The sequence below is a fragment of the Orcinus orca genome, chromosome 1 (genome assembly GCF_937001465.1).
Source record: "Orcinus orca chromosome 1, mOrcOrc1.1, whole genome shotgun sequence".
Taxonomy (NCBI): Eukaryota; Metazoa; Chordata; class Mammalia; order Artiodactyla; family Delphinidae; genus Orcinus; species Orcinus orca.
The window spans coordinates 159813400-159834041 of NC_064559.1; the positions used below are offsets into that span (position 1 = coordinate 159813400).

At 39.0% G+C, this 20642-nt stretch overlaps 1 protein-coding gene across 24 annotated transcripts in view; it reads right to left on the reverse strand.

Annotated features, from left to right (window-relative positions):
- Positions 1 to 20642, reverse strand: part of PATJ (PATJ crumbs cell polarity complex component) — a 405040-nt gene that overhangs the window by 121879 nt on the left and 262519 nt on the right. For 23 of the 24 annotated variants that reach the window (XM_049696976.1, XM_049696961.1, XM_049696921.1 and 20 more), the window contains 2 exons: positions 14019 to 14091; positions 4689 to 4769 (listed from right to left, as the gene is read on the reverse strand). In XM_049696976.1, the coding sequence (XP_049552933.1) occupies positions 4689 to 4769; positions 14019 to 14091 (154 nt within the window). The remainder of the gene's footprint in view (positions 1 to 4688; positions 4770 to 14018; positions 14092 to 20642) is intronic. The other variant, XM_049696909.1, reaches the window with a different exon arrangement.

Consider the following 20642-nt stretch of genomic DNA (forward strand, 5'->3'; position numbering starts at 1 on the left):
TCCTGGCTTCACCAGGTGATTATTTAGGCAACTTACTTAACATTTCAGTATCTCAGTTTCCTCATCTCTTAAATGGAGATAATACTAGTACTAACTTCATAGGATTGTTATGTGAATGATGTTAGAATAATGCCTGGCACACAGGCATTCAATAGATGCTATCTATTATCAGCAGTTGCATTTTGGGGTTTGAAAAAATTCACTTCAGTTTTCCAAGTTACACGTAATGCTTCACTCAGAACAGCTAATCCTCATCTGGCTGACGCCTAATGCTTTAATCAGCATAACATCACCATCATCATTAACAACAACTCCCCCTTACACAGTCATTCCGAGCACTCTGGCATGGTTCTACCTAGTACTTTATAGTTATTAACTCCTTTCTCTCACAATAACCTTGTGTTTCTTTCTCCCATTTTATAGATGCAAAAATTGAGGCACAGAGAGGTTAAGCTGTTTGCCTAAGGTTGTATGGCTAGTAAATGGTGGAACCAGGATTTGAATCTAAGTAGAATGGCTCCAATCTTTGCACTCTTAATAATTTAGCTATACTGCCCCAAAAGAGTGTATTATATTAACACAGATATCCCCAACATGATAAAAACATAGGTTTATACCCAAAAGATTAAAATACTTATTTTAGGGATTCATGCTCTTCTATGTCAAGATACCAGGGAGACAAGGACCCTTCAGGATGAGGTGCAGCTCTTCTAATTTCTAGTTTTGTGGTCTTTCACTAAGCAGCTTAAGATCTCATCTGTAAGTCAGTGATTAAATAACTCCTGCCCTACTTCTTACATAGGGTTATTTTGGGGATAAAATTGAATAAAATTACGAACTAATATCATGTTAGCAAAAATAGATATTAAAATATTTAAGCTAACGAGATAATAGATGAGGCAGTTTTGCAAATTGCAAAGCTCTGTGCAAAAAATTTTTTTTAAGTTTCTTTCGAAAGGTTTAAATAACAGTCTTAACAGGCTCTCACCTAGACTTCTGAAATAGATTCCAGACACTTCCCTGTCTCCAGTCTCTCACAATTGGAATCTATGCTTCACCAACCATCACCTGATCCGTTGTCTAAAAACAAGTCATTCTCCTTTTAAAAAATATTTTAGAGAAATCTAATATCTACTGAAGTTATTATAAACTCCTTGGCTGTGAATCTGGGGACTCCTGAGATATGGACGAAAGCCAATCATCACTGGATAGTGGAAATAAGCACTGGAATATATGTAGACTCATGGCTTAGTCTAGCTCGGAAAACAGGTAATCTTGGAGAAGCACTTTAATAGCCCTTTGGAGTATAGTTTCTCATAGGTAGCACCTTGTATATATGTGTATCCATGTAGTTAAGGAGACATTTATTGAGCACTGAACATAAAAAGATGAATATGTTAATCTATAATTCAAAGCATATAGTCTCTTCAGTTCTGTGATTCTACTGTTCAACTTCTATCTGATGCTACTGTTCAACTTTGCACACTGTACATCACCCACACTGTTTGATTCACCTGGTGAACCCCTCAGTAGTCAATCGCTGTCTCATCTTTAAAGGTTCACCTTAAAGGACAAGAGTCTAAGAAACCGTCCTTAATCCCTGAACGAGATGGTTTTCCTTTCACTTTTGAACTCCTGTAACATTTTTTTTCTCTCTCTTTAATACACTTCTGCCTGGTCTGATCTTCCAGGTACAAATTCTGTTGTCCTCACTGATGCCTGAGGGTAAGCTGCTTAAGAGCAAGACCTGTGTTTTTCTCCTGGTCTCTCCTGTAGGGGCCAGCAGTGTCTGATGAGATATATGCTCCCACAGGAAGCAAGAAATTCAACCTTTAAAGGGTTAGAGCTTACTGTTTCCAACGGACATAAACTAAGGTAACAGGAGTCAAGGCCCATACAGATCACATGCTGTCCTCTGACGAGGTGCATCAGCAACCATCCTAGAACGGTGCAGCAAAGCAGGGGAGCTGGTGCCAAACTCATAACAGAAACAAGCAAATGACGACTAGTGATGAGGAACTGTTATTAATACAGTTGACCCTTAAACTACATTGGTTTGAACCATGTGGGTCTACTTACACACGGATTTTTTTCAATAGTAAATACAATAATACTACACAATCCGCCATCTGAGGTTGGTTGGAGCCGTGGATGTGGAGGAACCCAGAACACAGGGGGCCTTATAAGCTATACATGGATTTTCCACTGTGCAGGTCAGCATCCCTAACCAATGCATTTTTCAAGGGTCAACTGTACTTTATGATGAGACAGTAATGAATATGTTAGGTTGAGCCAGATGAAATTTTTACCCTCAAGAACAGCAATTTCATGATTTAATATAATTTGCTAATTTATGCATTATCTATCTCCCTTCCCCCATCTACCCATGAATGAGTCTCCATGAAGGCACGCGTTCTGGTACATTTTGTTCCCTTTTGTATCTCCCGTGCCTGGAACATAGTGGCATTTGGCAAATATTTTCTGAATTAATGCATGAACTTGCTAAGCACCAACTATGTACCATATACTCTACTACATGTTTATACTTTATTGCCTATTTGTTTCTCATAACATCCTGGTCACTCCCATCCTTCAGATGAGTAAACTGAGGCTTGGTGAGGTCTAACTTGCTCAAGTTAGACACACTCTTAAGCAATGCTAGGCCACTTATATTTATGCTATAAAAGTTGTTCAAGTTTGGCTATCTTTCCTCAGTTGACTAGACCATGGATATTCTATTGGAAATGGTGACAAAGAAATTGTAGAATACCAAAAAGAGAAGGAGGTGAGGGGGGGAGGGGAGAAAGAAAAATACCACTCAATGGGTTTGGGGAAGCTTTTATTCTTATTAAAATGCAGTATGAAAGAATCTAAACATTATCCTTAGTCTTTGAGGTCCTCTGCCTGAGGGTAGGGCTCTCCAATTATTTTGGCACTTGGAGCCCCATCACTGGTGTTGCCTTCTTGGGAACAGAGGGTGGATGACGGCTGGCTTTTGCCTGCAGCCTATAAGTGAGCCTCTGTGGGACTACCTGCCTCTCCCAACAAGCAAGGGAGTGTTCTCACTCTTTTTACCATTTCCTCTGTGGATGAAATCAGGGGCCTCTACTTGCAAAGTCCTGTTGCTTTAAAAGATTTTTCCTTAATCTATCTTTGGAGAAACAGTGCCAAAAAGACCAGTTAGTAGGGTTTTTAAAAATTTTTTTTGTAATTAATTAATTAATTTATTTTTGGCTGCGTTGGGTCTTCATTGCTGCGCTCGGGCTTTTCTAGTTGCGGTGAGCGGGGGCTACTCTTCGTTACAGTGTGCGGGCTTCTCATTGCGGTGGCATCCCTTGTTGCGGAGCACGGGCTCTAGGCGTGTGGGCTTCAGTAGTTGCGGCACGTGGGCTCAGTAGTTGTGGCTCGTGGGCTCTAGAGCGCAGGCTCAGTAGTTGTGGCGCACGGGCTTAGTTGCTCCGCGGCTTGTGGGATCTTCCCGGACCAGGGCTCGAACCCGCGTCCACGGCATTGGCAGGCGGATTCTTAACCACTGCACCAACAGGGAAGTCTCAGTAGTATTTTTAAATGAACGAAGGAGCTGGAGTTTGAAATTCGTTGATGTTCCTCATTCCTCTTCAGTGCAAAGATGCAGTTTGTCTTTTGGAAAGGGAACAGTGTAACTTTGGCACGTCTTGTTCAAGAACAATGGTCATAATCTGTTGGTCCCACTATTCTTGATGCCTCACATAGGGTTTGTGTAAGAGCGGACCATTATAATTTCCACTCTTGCCTAAATGTCCTTTTCCTTCAGCCTGAAAGAATCAGTTCATTTTCTAGGATATGGAATCTAAGCCAGTCCTGATATATATAAAAGTTGAAAGAAGATAAATGGATGATTTTTCAAACTCCCTGAAGTAAAATGAACAACTCTGTGGTGTCATAAAATCACAGTGACCCACCTAAGTGATTAATTGAGACTCATAAGATATTTTGAAACAGAGGGGAAAAAAAAGCCCACATTTCTTTCTAGAACTTGCAGTCTAACCCTGGAAGTGCTAGGCTGCAAAACAGAAAGGTAGATTATGAGCAAAGGCTTGGGAGTCAGACCGAATGAGATCAATCTCCAGGTCTAGAACATACTAGTGAGTGGCTTTTTGCAAGTTAGTTAACATCTCTAAGCAAGCCTTCAGTTTCCACACACGTAAAAGAAAAATATCGCCACCCACAGCTGTGAGGATCAGAAAATGAATGTAGAACACAGGATAGCACGCGGTACCCAGTAAAAGTTCCATAAATATTAAATAACAAGATATGAAACGTTAGGACACATAAGGAGGAAGAGTTCTCTAAAACTGCCTCTCTCCTAAGGCTCTAGCCCTTGGGTAAGTTTAAGTATCTTTTATTATGAACACAGGAATCCATTTAACATCTCTTTTCGTGCCTCTAGAACTAATTCAGCACCACCCTAGCCTCAAAGAAACCCAATATTAAACAAGATTTAAAAGAGATTGCTTCTTTAGTCCCAGACAGCACAATTCAAATATGAAGAAAGTAGGAGAATACACTGTTCTTTGGGTCATTTGCTATATGGAATAGCTTCCCCTGTCTCAGAGCTCAAGATTCCTAGAGAAGCAAACACAACTGATCCAAAATATATACAGTTCATCCCTAAAAAGAACATTGGATGAAACACCCAGTATTCTCACCAGTTTGGAGCTTTCACTTTTAGGCAATTGTTTGATACAAGCTTCGAGACTGCTGTCTTCCTCACTGGTGCCACTCTGATCCTATGAGACATTAAAAAGAAAACGGCAAAGATGTCATTCTTCACTCGCACTGACTTGAACTGTAGTACAGATACTCAATCATAGTTGCTTGTTTTATTGTTGTAGTGGATATTGTTTCTTCTTTTCTTCCTTTCCAGTAGGACTTTTTTTTTTTTTTTTCCATAGTATCTACAATAACCTGTTGCTCAGAGATACACCTTAGAGAAAGCTGACCCCTACTCTCTGCCCCAAGAGAAGGCCTGATTGCCTTAAGGCTAATCTCATTCTTCTTGCCAATGATTTTGTCAGGAATGGGTACGTGATCCAGTTCTGGTCAATGAGACACCAAGAGAGGTTTGCTGGAGACTTCTGGAAAGGTCCTTCGTAGATCTTAAAAGAACCATAAGAAGTCCCCATACCTCCCAAGTTAACAAGAGAGCATGAAGTGCAAATAGCCATGGGCAGCCATCCCACAACCAGAAGGAAAGCAGCCTGTGAATGACAGAGCAAAGGCAGAGATGGAAGAACTGGTTCTCTGATGACAAAATGGGGCCACTGGACCAACCAAACCTGAAGCCCAGCCTTATTCTTAGCAATCTTCTAAGGAGAGCTAATCTACTTACTTATTTTTTCAGTCAGTCTGAGTTAGCTGCTCTGTTCCCTCCAGCCAAAACTTTCTCAGACGTTTGTTTATCTTCTGCACAAGGTTAAACTGTTTGATGGGAAACTATGTTTATCTTGTTTATTTGTGAAACTCAGGTACCTAGCACCCTGCCTGGCACATGGAAAACACTTGATAAATACTGGCCGAACCAATAAATGCAGTACTTGCTTTCTTGATGACTTTTTTCCTGTGGATTCCTAAAAATATTTATTTAATGTAAATGAGATCTGGTAATAATAAGCCACATTAAAATTCTAAAACACATTAGGCATCTCCTCAATTGAATTATGATATATTATATATTATAGTTACTTTCTTTGCTTTCTGAGGACACATAGAGGAGAATAAGGATAATAAATGGAGTATTTGCATTGTATTTATATGGATTTTTATTTTAAAACACCACCATCTGGGATTAGTACAAATTCAGGTGGGGTTGTTAGTAGAGAAATGGTTTTGATTTTGAGACATTCAATCTGGTAATTTAAGAAGTGCAAATTAAAGCAAAGATACAGCATTTTTTCATCTATCAAATGGACAAGAGAATAGAAAGAGAACATTCAGTATTGATAACGTTGTAGGGAAACAGGAATTTTCACACACCATTGAAAAATGTAAATTAGCACAATCTTTTCAGAAAAAAAGCCCCATACATCATATAGATATAAATGCAGGGAAAATACATGCAAGCACATAGAACAAACTTTTTAAGTTGCATACTTCTGGAGAGTAGGACAAGGGATTAGGGAATTTTTGCGTTAGTTATTTCTACAGTGTTCAATTACAGAAGAATTAGTGTGTATTACTGCATGTTAAAAACAATAAAGGAGAGACATGAAAAATATCTAAAAGGAAAAAAATCCAAGAAAGTAAGTAGCATGAGCTTTAGAATTGGTCAGATCTGAACTCAAATCTCAACTTTGACATTAGAATTAGAATTATGAGATTTTCTGCAAATTACTTTCTAAATCTGAGTACAGTTGACCCTAATGTGAGGATTAGGGGCACAGATCCTCCCCACAGTTGAATATCTGTGTATAATTTATAGTTGGCCCTCTGTATCTGTGGTCTCGTGGCATCCAACCGCAGATTGGGTAGTACTGTAGTATTTACTGTTGAAAGAAATCTGCATATAGGTGGATCCATACGGTTTAAACCACGTTTTACAAGGGTCAACTTGTGCTTGTTTCTAAAGTACAGATAAAAATATCAAATTAAAAATACTACCCCATCAGGTTGCCTTGACGATTAATGCACTAACATGTAAAATGTCTATCAGCACACTAGGTACAGTTAATTTTGTTTCTAGCGTTTTGTTGAAACAGGTTCTTTGTCCATGACCTGTTTCATGTAGTCACCATAAAAAGGCTAAATAAGTGTGTACCACTGTGATCCCAATTCAAGGATGATAAAAATGATACATTTAAAATAACCTGTTAAAGAACTCCTAGCCGGTAAGAGGCGGATCCAGGATTCACAGCTAGGTAAGAGTACCATCAAAGGCCATGCTCTTGGTAACTATGCTCCAGGCCCTAAGTAAATGATTCTCTTGTTTCTCTCTTATGCTTTCTTTTCAGTACTCAGTGTTGGTAACTAATCTTATGGAAGACAGGATTCATAATTTAAAAAAAAAAAATCACTGTCATTAGACCATGGTTTTAACAAAAAGCATTTTAGCATTTGTTAACCAGAAAATTTCAGTAGATACATCCTCCTCTCCATGAATTATGGGTAATCAAGAAATTACCATATAATATAAACATGCCGAAGTTAAAAAACAAAGCTTGAAAATATATAGATTTTCAGTGTTTTAGACAGTGGGTAAGTTCTATAGACAGAAAAATTCTGAAGAAACAAATTATACTTTTAAAAATCAGTATATAATAGATGAAAAACCTTTAATGCCTTGATTACTTAGTGTGTCTAGTTCTGTAAGCTGTGGGAAGCCCTGAAGAGGCCCTGGGGAGGCTATGCTATCTAACTGGAGGATATAATGGAAACAATGCTTGTAACTGTAGCACTGGATTGTAAAACAAATCCACAGGTGGCTTCTCTAGTAACACTGCAAATGCCCAACTCCTCTGTCCCAGATGAGAGGAGCTTTTTCACCAGGATGGTGGTTAGCTGATGCCATTCATCTAATTAAATATATGTCTCCTTGGGGAAAGGAAAGTGATGTTTAAAAAATCAGAGAAGTCTTTACAGTTCTCAGCAAAGTGAGTAAAAGAGATGAGATCTTCTTGGTCTTTATAAAATGAATACAAAAGAGGGAAAGAAAAGAACTGTTTGATGCTTTAACATAGAAAATTTAAGAAAACATGGGGAAGGCAGTCTAGGTTGCAGATGATCTACAGATCCTTTAAGATTTGAATAAAAACGAAAAAAGAATACCCTTTACATCTACATCCACAGAATTTATCATACGAAGCCATGTCTCAAATGCCCCTTACTCCATAAATCCTTTCCTTCTTCTTAGCTGGAAGATGTCTCTTCTTCCTCTAAGCTTACCTAACAGTTTACCTGAATTCCTTATGTCACATACATCATCTCATTTGTATCCTAATTATGTACGTACAGAATTGATCTCCCTGATGAGATGGAAAGATGCCTGACACTGCCATCTGAGCCTCATTCATCTCCTTGGTCTGATTCATTTTTATATTCATCCTAGGTCTGTCTCATTTCAAAGTTGATGCTCTTTTTAACTGTACCTTGAGACCCTTCTAAAGCATTTCTTCTGTTTTTAGTTACTTGTTTAGTCTGAGATAGCTCCATAAGGAGGGTTTAAAGTCAAAATCTAGATGGAGAGAAGAGTCAGGTAAAAAGGAAGCTGGACTTGAAAGAGGTTAGCGATAAAGTATTTACTTTCCTAGGAGAGCCAACGTTTATAAAAGAGTTTTCATGCTTAAATGAAGCACTGAACAAAAACAATGTGGGTTCTGTTCTGAGAACAGAATGGCTCATATATATAAAATACCCTGCTGACTAGAAGCTTAAAAAACAGGAATCAGTCAGATGGAAAGGGAAAAACAGGTCAGCAGGCATGATTTCCAAAGCACAATTGCATCATGGTGGTTTGAAGACCATCTGGCTGATGGACGGTGGCCCACTGACACCCAAGATGATTCAGCTCATCTGGATGGCTGGGTTCCCTTCCTCTGTTGCTGATCTTCAAACCACCTGTCCAAAGCTGCCAGCCCAGCCAAGGCTGCTCAAAGAGAATGACCTTTCCTCATGAAGACTGTGGTCAGTACATTCCACAGTGAATTACAGATGAATGAAAGGAAAAGGCATGGCTCATGATTGTACATTGAACACAGACTTTACTGCCTTCTCCCCCACAAAAGGACTGATAAGAAATGCTACTCAATCCCTACTGAGAAGTCTCTTCCAAACCCTCTGAAAGTTTTAAACTTCCTCTGCTGGGTTCCTCCAACATCTTCAACATAAAGTGGTAATAAATTTTATTTTATTTTTGTACTACTTTATTTTTTTCATACCCAGTGTTTGTCTACAGTTTTCTCCAACTAGACAGTGAGAACATTGACAGTAGGAATTTACCTTTTACTTGAGAGTAGGCTATCAATAAAAGTTAAATTAGTTAAGGATGTTATTGTGGTTTGGAAAAACACTTCTGATCAGATAAACATTCCATAGTGTTGTTCCCTACCCTCTCTCCTCATTTAACATGACAAAAGAGTAAATACAACTGTTTTCCTTTTAAGATTTTACTAAGCAAAATTAATAACAAAAAAACCCCAGCAACTATACCTCTCTGACATAATTGAAAATTCTTTTTCAAAATAAAACTTATGTTGGTTTAAATTTTGTCATCCCCATATGTCGTAAAACCAACACTCTCTTCAAAAAACCACAAAATGGGGCTTCCCTGGTGGCGCAGTGGTTGAGAGTCCGCCTGCCGATGCAGGGGACACGGGTTCGTGCCCCAGTACGGGAAGATCCCACATGCCACGGAACGGCTGGGCCCGTGAGCCATGGCCACTGAGCCTGCACGTCCGGAGCCTGTGCTCCACAACGGGAGAGGCCACAACAGTGAGAGGCCGGCGTAACCACCCCCCAGCAAAAAAAAAAAAAAAAATCACAAAATGATTTATTAGTTTCATTGCCAGCCTAAGTTCACAAATATTTCTTTCTGCAAAGTCATGTTTACTTGATGTGACAAATTAAATTTCTTTCTCCTACTCCCAATTATCAGCATATCTTCAAGGCTATTCAGAATTCCAGAAAGGCAATGCACAATTAAAGATAAAATGGAAATTATGCTAATAGGAATCCTTGGGTAATCAACCTCTCCATTCTGTATGAGGCCTGCTCCATTTCACTTAGTATTCAAAAAAGCACAACTTCTGAAAAAAGAAAAAAAAGAACGTTCTTACTTCTATAAAGATATTCTAAAAGATTCAGCCTGCCTTGTCGAGTAATGGAATAAATATCTTGCCTCCCAAGTATACTTGAGCCCTCATACCTCTCAGGAGATACCATAGCAGTAACTTCCTAATTGGGTTTCCAACTTCAAGACATTTTTGACTTTGCTATTACACTAATCTACGTGAAGTAGAGCCCTGATCACACAATTTCATTATCCAAAATGCCTTCAACAGCTCCAAGTGCCTAATGCGTGACATCCAAACCTTCCGAGATTTAAATTCAAGACTCTCTCATTTGACCTGAATTTATTTTTCCAACCCCATCTTCTATTACTCTCTTTCACATACCCATTATATTCTTCTCCCCATCCCACACCCAGATTTTTCTTACTTCTGTGCTTTTGCTTGTGCTATTCCTACATTCTTATCTAACCATATTCATATTTTAAAATACAATATATCCATCAGAAATAGCTGTTCCACTAGGAAATACTATTCACCTTCTGTGAACTCCTCCTAAAGCTTTATCTCTTAGGACACCTTGTTTTCGTAACATACATGTCTTATTTCCCCTGTAAGACTACAAGCTCTTGAGGGTAAAGACTATGTGCAATTAATCTTTTTACGTTTTGCAAAGCAGGTATTTGGTAAATAATGGCAGAATGAACTGAATCAATAAGAAGTAAGTATGCAACCATAAAATCAAGGATACAGCAGGAAAGCCATTCACTTATTCCACAAGTATTTATTAAGCAAGTACTATATGCTAAGCACTGAGGACTCAGTGGTCAGGAGGACAGTAAGTCTGGCCCTATAAAAGCATACAATTTAGTGTGGTGTTTACAGTCCTACATTATTAAAACATGGAGATAACGAGGGAAGGAAAAGTGACAGAATCCTAGTTGATAACCCCATTTAGAAATGGGTCCCTCTTTTTCTATAGGCCCAAGTGATATCACATAAAGGACAAAGGGCAATTTTCACTTTTTAAATGAATCATGAGTATTATTTAACTATGAAGAGAGTAAAGATTATTAAAGGGAACAGTGTAGGATAAAGTTGGTCATAAGAATAGTATCTCACATTTTTGAGCACTTATATTTCAGGCGCTACGCTTATTAATCTGTATACATTATTTTATTCATTTTGAGTCTTAGAAAACTTGGAGGAGGCTTCCAAAAAGCAATTCTCCATGGACTTAGTGGTTATGAATTAACAAAGAGGAAGTGGGGAGGCAACCCAAGTGGAAGAAACAATAGGAACAAAGGCATAAGGGGGAAAATCAACAGATATATGTGGAGCGCACAGCACGTTAATACACTGTAATGCTGAATAACACAGCTGCCTCTGGGCATATGCGTATGCTACATAGCTGCTCTAGACCCCAGTCTCTTCTGTAAAGTGGAAATAAAAATACTGTCTCTCAGAGGTATGGATGTAAATAGGACTTGGGACAATGCATCCAAGATGGTGGACACAGTAGATACTATATTCAATCATCCTTTTCTAAGTTGCTGTCCTGTCAGCAGGAAGGCAGCAGAAACCAGCTGGCTGGGTATAAACTAGAGAAAATACACAGTTAATACTAGAAGTCACTCCTGACAGAAAGTAAACAAAAGAAACCAAACAGGACCCCAGAAATGGTCTTCTCAAACTAAATGCTGACACCAACACTACACCTTTACTCACTCTAAAACACAAAAGCGGGATCTCATAGCAGATTTACAATTCGATGCCAGGCTAGTTTTGTTGCTCACTGCACTGAGAAAAAATATGGGCAATGAAAGAAAAATTCAGTTCCAAGTGGATGCTATTTTGATGGGAACATTCATAACTAACAGTACTATAGAAAAAATTATTCTAAAATACTGACCCCCACCCATCCAAAACAAAAAGGATTTATATGACATTCTATAAATGCACAAGAATTAGGAATTAAGTACTAACACTTATTGGGTAGCTACCATGTGCCTGGCACAAGATAGCTAGATCTAGATAGATAGATCTAGATATCTTCTCCTCTCCCTCTCTCATTTAATCTTAACAACCTTACGAAGTAGGAACTATTGTTATCTCCCTACAGTAGGAACTATTGTTATCTCCCTACAGATAAGTGGGGACAGAAGTTACTGTAACTATCCAAGTTCACATGTCTGGTGTATGGCTGTGCTAGGATCTGAACTGAAGTAGCACCCCTCTGGGGCCCCTCATTTCCACCACTGCTAACTGCCTACTCTGGTCTCAGTTAGAATGAAAATACCCAGTGCCAGCAAAGCTGTGGCTAAATGGCTATCAGTGGGGAGTCAACATCACTACAATCTTTTCTGATAGTAACTAGTAAATACAGATTAAAATTTCGAACTTGTGTACTTTTTGCCTCAGCAATTGTACATTGGGGAAATCTACGCTATAGAAATAAAAGCACCAGTACCAAATGATTGACATACACATGTGTGCAGGTGTGCACATCACACATGTATGTTTATTTTGGTATTCTTTTACTGGCAAAAAATTGGAAAGTAATCTGAATGTCTGTCAATTGGAAAAATTATATAATACAGCATATTAAATATGACTATTAGATTAAGCAAAATAAAGCACCTTTTCTCTTTTTAATGTATAGAATCTATTCCACAAGAATGCAGAACATGCACCTCAAACTTAACCAGTCTACAATGACCTCTTAATTTCTGCCTAAATGTAAATGGTACCACCATCTACCTAGTTGCTCAAGCCAAAAATCTAGGTCTATCCACGATTCTCTAGTTCTCTTCGGCTCCCACATTTAATCAAGTCTGATTCAACATCCAAAACATCAAGAATCATCAGCTCACTTTTCTTTGCTTCCAACCCCAAAACCTCATCTAACCACAATCAGGTCTTGCCTGGGCTTCTGCCGTCTAGCGTATTACTTTTACCTTCCTTTAGTCCATTCTCCACCTGGTAGACTATATTATCAGGTCACCTCACTCCCTTGTTAAAAACCTTCCAGTGGCTTCTACTGCACACAGACTAAAACCTGAACTTCTTACTCTGACTCACAAAGCTCCTCTCTCCCGCCCACGTCACATTCCCTCCCTCTCTCTTGCATTTTATCCCACTACTCTCCAGGGCTCCCAATATGCGCCCCCAGCTTATTCTTGCTTGAGAGCTATTTTTGTCCTCTCTGCAGAGAAAGCTCTTCCCCCTTATTTTTGCATGTCTGGCTCCTTCTTATCATTTTGATCTTGTTTAAATTTCACCTTGTCCAAGCAGCTTTCCCTGTAACCAATCAAAGTAGTCCCAAGCCACATTCCCTATTTTAATTATCTGTAAGACACTGAACACTATTGATAACTCTCTTAGTTTATTTATGCATTTGCTAGTTAATGTCCTCATTAGAAGGTAAGCTGAACCATGTCAGGGAGACTTATCTGTTTTATTCATGCCTATTTCTTTAAATACCCAAAATAGTACCTGGCGCGTAATATGCATTCATCGAATACTTGTTGAATGGAAAGAATACGTATCATATGATCAAATATTTACTAAAAGAGACGCTATTCAAATAGTTTATTTTTGTTATAGAAGCAAAGGAAAAAGTATAGAAAGATACTAAACAATAAAACTTAACTTCCTTGAGGAGGTACGGAAAGGAAAATAAAATTTTCTAATAACTGCATTGTTTGATTAGTTATAATAAATGCATATTTTAGGGAATTAAAAATAATTTAATAAGTAAAAAATGAGAAGAGAATGTAATGTTTCTCAGCTGGGAATCCCTCAGCTGATTATTTATATAGCCAGCTACCTATCTATCTATCCATCCATCTCTAGAAGCATATTACTATGTTAGCAATCTTGTTGTACTAGTAATTTCTTCATCAATAGATGAAAATATTTAAAGACAGCAGCAATCATAGTATTAAAGTGTTTTTAAACCATAAAGAAAGGTACGACAGTCATTAAAAAAGAGAATTTTCTAATAAATTCTGAGATGCCTAGTTAGGACAAATTGCATATCTAGAGTGAACCTTAAGGAACTTTGAAAAAGGCAGTACTCATATGGTTAAGTTCTAATGTGTTTGTTTAACATTGTTATATTACTTTATAATCAGTGCCTCAAATACTTCCTATTTTAATTAGGGAAATACCCTAGCTAATAAATTCTGAGTTTGGAATACCAGATACTGAAAATCCATGTAATTCATTCACTAAGCTAATTAGCAGTCATCTTACCTCAGCAGAAGATGGGGAACTTGATGGTAATGGAAAGGGAGTAACGGCCATCTGATTGACCGCATCTTCATTTCTGTGGATGTTAAAATAGGCAGAATCAGTACACAGTAAAAGGCAGTATCAGTACACGGTAAACGCTAAGTTCTTGGCTCAAATTAGAATCACTTCCTCAGTTCTCAGTTGAAAATGCACTCACAGCACCACAGAATTAAAAAAAAAATGTAAATATACACTGGTTTTGAGCATGCAAAGCCATTAGGTACAAAAACAGATGTATTACTCAAGGGATACCAAGATACAATTATTAGTGACAAAGAGTGATGATGCTACAAGTTGGCCAACTTCTGCTTAGTAAGTCAGGTGCTGCAGAGGATACTTTTGGAAAGGCATCAACTCTTTCAACACCGAGGAGTATAAATTTTTCATATGGGGTGTGCAACCTCTAGGCCCCATTAATGTCTGGAGCATTTTGTTCTTTGAACTGGAAAGGTTCCCAGCCTCCTCATTTGGCTTCTAAATTTGTTCTGCCAGATGAAGGATGATGGGATGTATATGACAGTCCCCGCATGGGCGGACTGTGTGAGAAGGAGTCTAATTGGAGCAGAGGAGGTGGGAGCTAAAACTTCATTACCAGGAAGACAGGCACAGAACAGCTCCTAGAATACCAGTTCTGGTGATTTGGGCTATTTCCACTATGTTACTAGCAAATGGTAGGTAAGCAGTGGTTCTGTGGGAAATCTATCCTTTACTGTTCATTCGTGACACACAACCAAAATAGTTATCTCAAGATTTATGTGAAGTTTGACTTTAGGTTTCACAATATAAACCAAAGAAGCTTCTTACTGGTGTGCAAAGATTTAAGACTGTTCACAGATCTCTTGTCCAGTGTACATAGGATAGCCACTATCTGACTTAGGAGGGCACTCAAATCCATTTTATCCCATTTTATTTTTTATGTCTCACCAATTGGAAAAAGATCCATCAGTCGATGTCTTTCCTACTTTGAGGCTTTAATCATATCACTGCCTTTACCTGAAATGCCTTTCTTTTTAAAATTTATACCCCACCCATCCTTCTCCTCCAGTGTGAGTTCAATAACCTCAACTACATGAATTATTCCCTTGAGTTCAAAGACTATATATTGATGTCTTCCAAATTCACAGTTAGCCTGGATCTTTTTCTGAGCCTAGGATCTGCATATCCAACTCCCACTTTACATCTCCACTAGATGTCTTAGATGCATCTCAAATAAAATAAAGCTCTTTATCCCGCTCAGTTCCCAGAGGGTTCCACAGTCAACTTCCTCTCCACCTTAGTAAATATCAACAGTATTCACCCAGTTGTTTAACCAGGAACCTAAAAGTCATTCTTGAAACCTCTCACTGCTCAATTGTATACCTAATCCATCAAGAAGTCTTATTGATCCTATCTTCAAAACGTATCTTGAATCTTTGCACTTCTTTCCATCCTATCCTAGTACAAGTGATCATCATTTCTCACCTGAATTAATATATTTAAGAACATCCTATTTGGTCTCCCTACTTACACTTTTCATCCTCTGTTCAATCCATTCTTCACCCAGCAGTTATTATGGTTCTAAAACATAAATCTGATTATATTTCTTTCTCCTGCTTAAAATCCTCCTATGGCTCCTTACTGCACTTAGGATCAAGTTCAAAATTGTTAGGGAGGCTATAAGGCCTTGAGCAATCTGGCCCCAGCTCCCACCTCTGGCCTTTTCTTGTTCTCCCTTCTCTTCCTCACTCTGATCCAACCCAGTTACACAGCCCTCCTCTCCGTTTCTCAGCTGAGCCAAGCTCCATCCACCTCATGGCCTTCTCTTCTGCTCTGCATGCTTCATGCTCAAATCTTTTGTCTGATTTTTTCCTATTTCTCCTTCATAGCTCACCATAAATGTCATTTCCTGAAACAAGCTTTCCAGGACCTCTACTATATGCTCACAGCACCTATCAATGATCATAAATCTGTTTTCTTTCAAAATGTACCTGATTTGTATGCACACCTGCTTCAAATCTGTCTTCCCCTCAAATGTAAGCACTCCAAGGACAGAACTCATGTCCTTCCTACTCTCTATTACATCATCTAGGGCAAACACATTGCCTGGAAAATAGTCTGTACTTAACAGAGTTATTTTTAAAAAGGTAATGATCACTCACTTCATTAAAGAGACAGAGGCAGTTTCAGTTCTAGAACTACCATTAAACTAGCTGTGGGATTTGGGGGAAATCACTTCCAAGAGAATCTGTCTCCTGATCTCTTAAGTAATAAGTAGGTTGAACTGTAAGAATTCTAAGTTGATAAAAATTCTTGTGGAATAAGGCAGAGTATAAATTAAGAGATGAAGTCTAGGTACCATTTCTTGCTCTAACCTTCTTAAATTCTTAGATTATCTAGCACGCCAGCCAAACCAAAGCAAAGGGAGAAAAACTAAAATCACAAAGTGACACAGAGCATGAAGAACATGTCTGTTTCTTCTGACATTATTGTAGATGCCCTGAGCATGCACTATTATGTTAAGAGATGGCTATAATTTTTCAGGGAGTACAATCCATTCCTCAGCAATTTGCTCATACACAGAAGAAGTAATCAATTACCCATGGGTAAGTAACAGCATTTTCCCAGTGGTAATTCCCTTTCCCATTCAGTCTCCCCCATGGAATAACACAATAGAGCTCAGCTCTAGCTTAGAGCTGAAAGCCAATAGGACATATCTGCTCCAGATTCAGAGCCCGTGGGGCAGAGCGTATTTGGCAGTAATTAAGCAGATGGCTTTTCATATCTCTTTCAAAGGTTACCGGCATTAAAAAACATAGCTACACATAAATTCTTATTGAGAAATTATGATTAGCTGGACCAAGTTATCCCTTCATAATTTAACAATTTTCCCCAAATTAGTATGACTTTACTGGCCTTTAAAGTCCATATTAATTTTTTAAAAACAGAACAGTACAGAAAACCTCAGTGGAGTGAAGAAAGCTGCTATAAAAATTTACAGTTCATAATCCGTTATAATCCACTAGTGAGTGAGTGTTCACACACCTCGGCATTAAGCAAGTGGAGACCTGACAGGGCAGCAATTTTAAAGAGAAAGAAATGGGAAGAGGGAAACCAAAGGAGAGAAGATAATTACACTTCACACAAACAGTTAACCTGAAAGACTTCTGGGGACCCTCTGACCCCTCAGAGTCCATGATTCTCATAAGGAATGAAATCTGTTTGCTTCATAATTAACCTTTTCTTCCCCGTATAATCAACATAAGTTTCTTAGGTCCTGGTGCCCCACACGGTATACAGTCAGGAATTGTAATTGTTTGTTGGTGTTTTTGTAATTCTTTTTAACAGCTGTTGGGAGAGAGAGAGTGGAATTCTACTATGGATAAATGTGAGGTTTCCAGGGTACCTTGGAACACTGTATAGGTATATCCTTATCACTGGACTTGCTGTGCTCTATCAAGATTATTTGTGGGCTCCCCTGGTGGCGCAGTGGTTGAGAGTCCGCCTGCCGATGCAGGGGACACGGGTTCGTGCCCCGGTCCGGGAAGATCCCACATGCCGCGGAGCGGCTGGGCCCGTGAGCCATGGCCGCTGAGCCTGCGCGTCCGGAGCCTGTGCTCCGCAACGGGAGAGGCCACGACAGCGAGAGGCCCGCGTACCGCAAAAAAAAAAAAAAAAAAAAAAAAAAAAAAAAAAAAAAAAAAGATTATTTGTGCTGCTCTTTCTCCCTCTCTAAACACAGAGATGGGATCTTATTTCTTTATATCCCCAGCTTGTAGCAGGATACCTCAGCGAGAGTAGGTGTACTATAAATGTCTGTTGAGTGAAAGGGGTCTTAACAAAGCAGGAAAAAGATATGAAGTAGAACTATCAAGAGTGTGCTCTATGCTTTCCAAGCTACTTCACTAGTTAGAGAAGATGTGCTGCCTGCAGTCAGCCAGCTATTGGTATTTACCACATTAATGGACATTTCTCGGAGTGTCTGCCCAGCTCACAGTGATTCCACGGATGGGCTATACTGTGTAACACCGACAGCTGGCCTCAACCTCAGTGGATGTAGGGGGCAGATGCCAGCCACATTTTGAGCCCATCAATTCTCTCTCCCAGGGACTCAAAATCTAGAACAGACTCATAGAGATCAAGAGTGTGGTATCTAGACAATACTAATGGAAATGCTCAAGGCTAAACAGGGGCTTCAGAACTCCCTTCTGCTGACGTCTCTGAAGTCGCCCTACTTCCTTCTCTTCAGAGTCTTAGCTGTATGGCTTCTTCTTAAGAGTCCACAAGATATCCCTGTATTCTTACAATACATTCCCCTTTTAATTTAAGCTGGCTAGAGTTTACTTCAATTGGTTGAAACTCAATAATATAGCTCTGATTTCATTTTGAATATATTCATTTGTTTAACAAATATTTATACTATGAATACAAAAATGAATAAAACATGATTCCTGCCTTTGATGATATTAGCAATTAGTGAGGAACACAGCTAGGGTAAACAGACAATTACAATAGTGGAATTTCTATCTAGGGACTGTCAATTTAGTTTTTCTCCAAAAGGATGCTAGAACACACCCAATTCAGTTTTTTTGTTTGTAGAATATTTATATTTATGACAAAGACACATTCTGGATCCACATTTCAATTCAATCTTGTTATAAAAATATATTCATATTGGTAAAAATCGTGCAAAACATGTGTTAGGCAGAATTCTAAGAAGGCTCCCAAGATTCCTGCTCCCTGGTTTACAGGTTGTGAGTAGGATGAATTCCCTTCCATGATTAGGTTAAATTATACAGCATAGCTGACCTTAAGATAAAGGCAGATTACCAGGTTGGGCAAGACCTAATCACATGGGCCCTTTAAATCTGGAGATTTCACTTCTTAGAGCCTCATTGTCCTGATCTCTGAAATTAGTAGGTTGACCTACATGAATTTTAAGGAATGCCTGGAGGTCAGAGATAGAAAGTCAGAGATTAGAAGTACCATCTCTGGCTTGAGCATGAAAGGGGCCTCATGGTAAAGGATGTGAATGGCCTCTAAAAGCTAAGGAAAGTCTCCATCTAAGAACCAACAAGGAAATAGACTTTAACAAGAATGAGCTTGGAAGTAGATTTTTACCCAAGGCTCCAGAAAAGCGCTCAGCCTGGCCAACACCTTGATTTCTGCCTCATGATATCCTAAGCAGAGAGCCCAGCCCCTCTGTGCCAGACTTCTGACCTACAGAACTGTCAGCTAATACATGGGTGTTGTTCTAAGCCATTAAATTTGTGGTAGTTTGTTACACAGCAAGAGAAAAGTAATACCTAACAAAACTTTTTGATTTGGAAAACACGATCACCAGAAACATAACTTTTCAGTTCTTACCATGTATTGCTGTTTTGATGCTTTTTATGTGTTAACTCATTTAACCTTCATAACAATTCTACGTAGTAGTTATAATTATTTTCTTCATTTTACACAGAGGTTAAGCTACCTGACCAAAGTCACAAAGCTAATAAATAGCCAGCTCAGATTAAAATCCAGCCATCTGGCTTCAAAACCTACTCTTTTAACTATTATATTACAGTGTTTTCCATTTCAATACCTGACCCAAAGCCACACATATCTTATCTCATATATGCAAGCTAATATCCCCAGATCCATCTTGGGGAAAAGTTCTACTAGGTCACAATTTACTCTTTTTTTTTTTTTTTGCAGTACGCGGGCTTCTCACTGTTGTGGCATCTCCCGTTGCGGAGCACAGGCTCCGGACACGCAGGCTCAGCGGCCATGGCTCACGGGTCCAGCCGCTCCGCGGCATGTTGGATCTTCCCGGACCGGGGCACGAACCCACGTCCCCTGCATCAGCAGGCGGATTCTCAACCACTGCGCCACCAAGGAAGCCCTGTCACAATTTACTCTTAAAGCTATTTCACAATTTTCCTCAGGGTAAAGATGCATGCAGGGTTCTAAGTGTGCGCACTCTGACTCGATCAACTTTTCATAATTAAGTTCGGAGTATCACAGCTACATTACTCATCCCTCAAATAAATATAATGACTGTAAAATGCTTTAAAATACTCATTGTGCTTGATAGTGCAGGTAGGATGGTGAATAGTATGATGGGGTGTAATTCCCTCAGTACTCTTCTCTGACAGCGAGTAGGGCTGTCCCTAAATCCTCTGGCTGGTAGTTTTCTTCACCTTTAAAGTTGAGCCAGTTCTCCATTAACTACGTTTCCTTTTCTGCCTTGGTGATCATGGAAACACAGGCTGAGATGGAACCTCTGTTGCCTGGGTACCTAACTGACCATAGGGAGCAGAGAGGCCCCCTTGCTGAGCCCCGGTAGACCTGTACAATGAGAAAGAAAGAAACCCTGTGTCGTTTTAAGCGACTGACATTTGGGCTGTTAGTTAACATTTGAAGGATTATTGAGTCTATCCTGACTCAAAGATGTTCTAAACAAGTTTATTCTATAATAATTTTTTCCCGAAAAGTCATGCTTGTACCTTAATCAGAATAGCTAAAAACTGGAAACAACCCAAATGTCCACCTTCAGGAGAATGGATCAAAAAATTGTGGTATCTTCATAGATTGGAATATTCCTCAGTAATTAAAGGAACTATT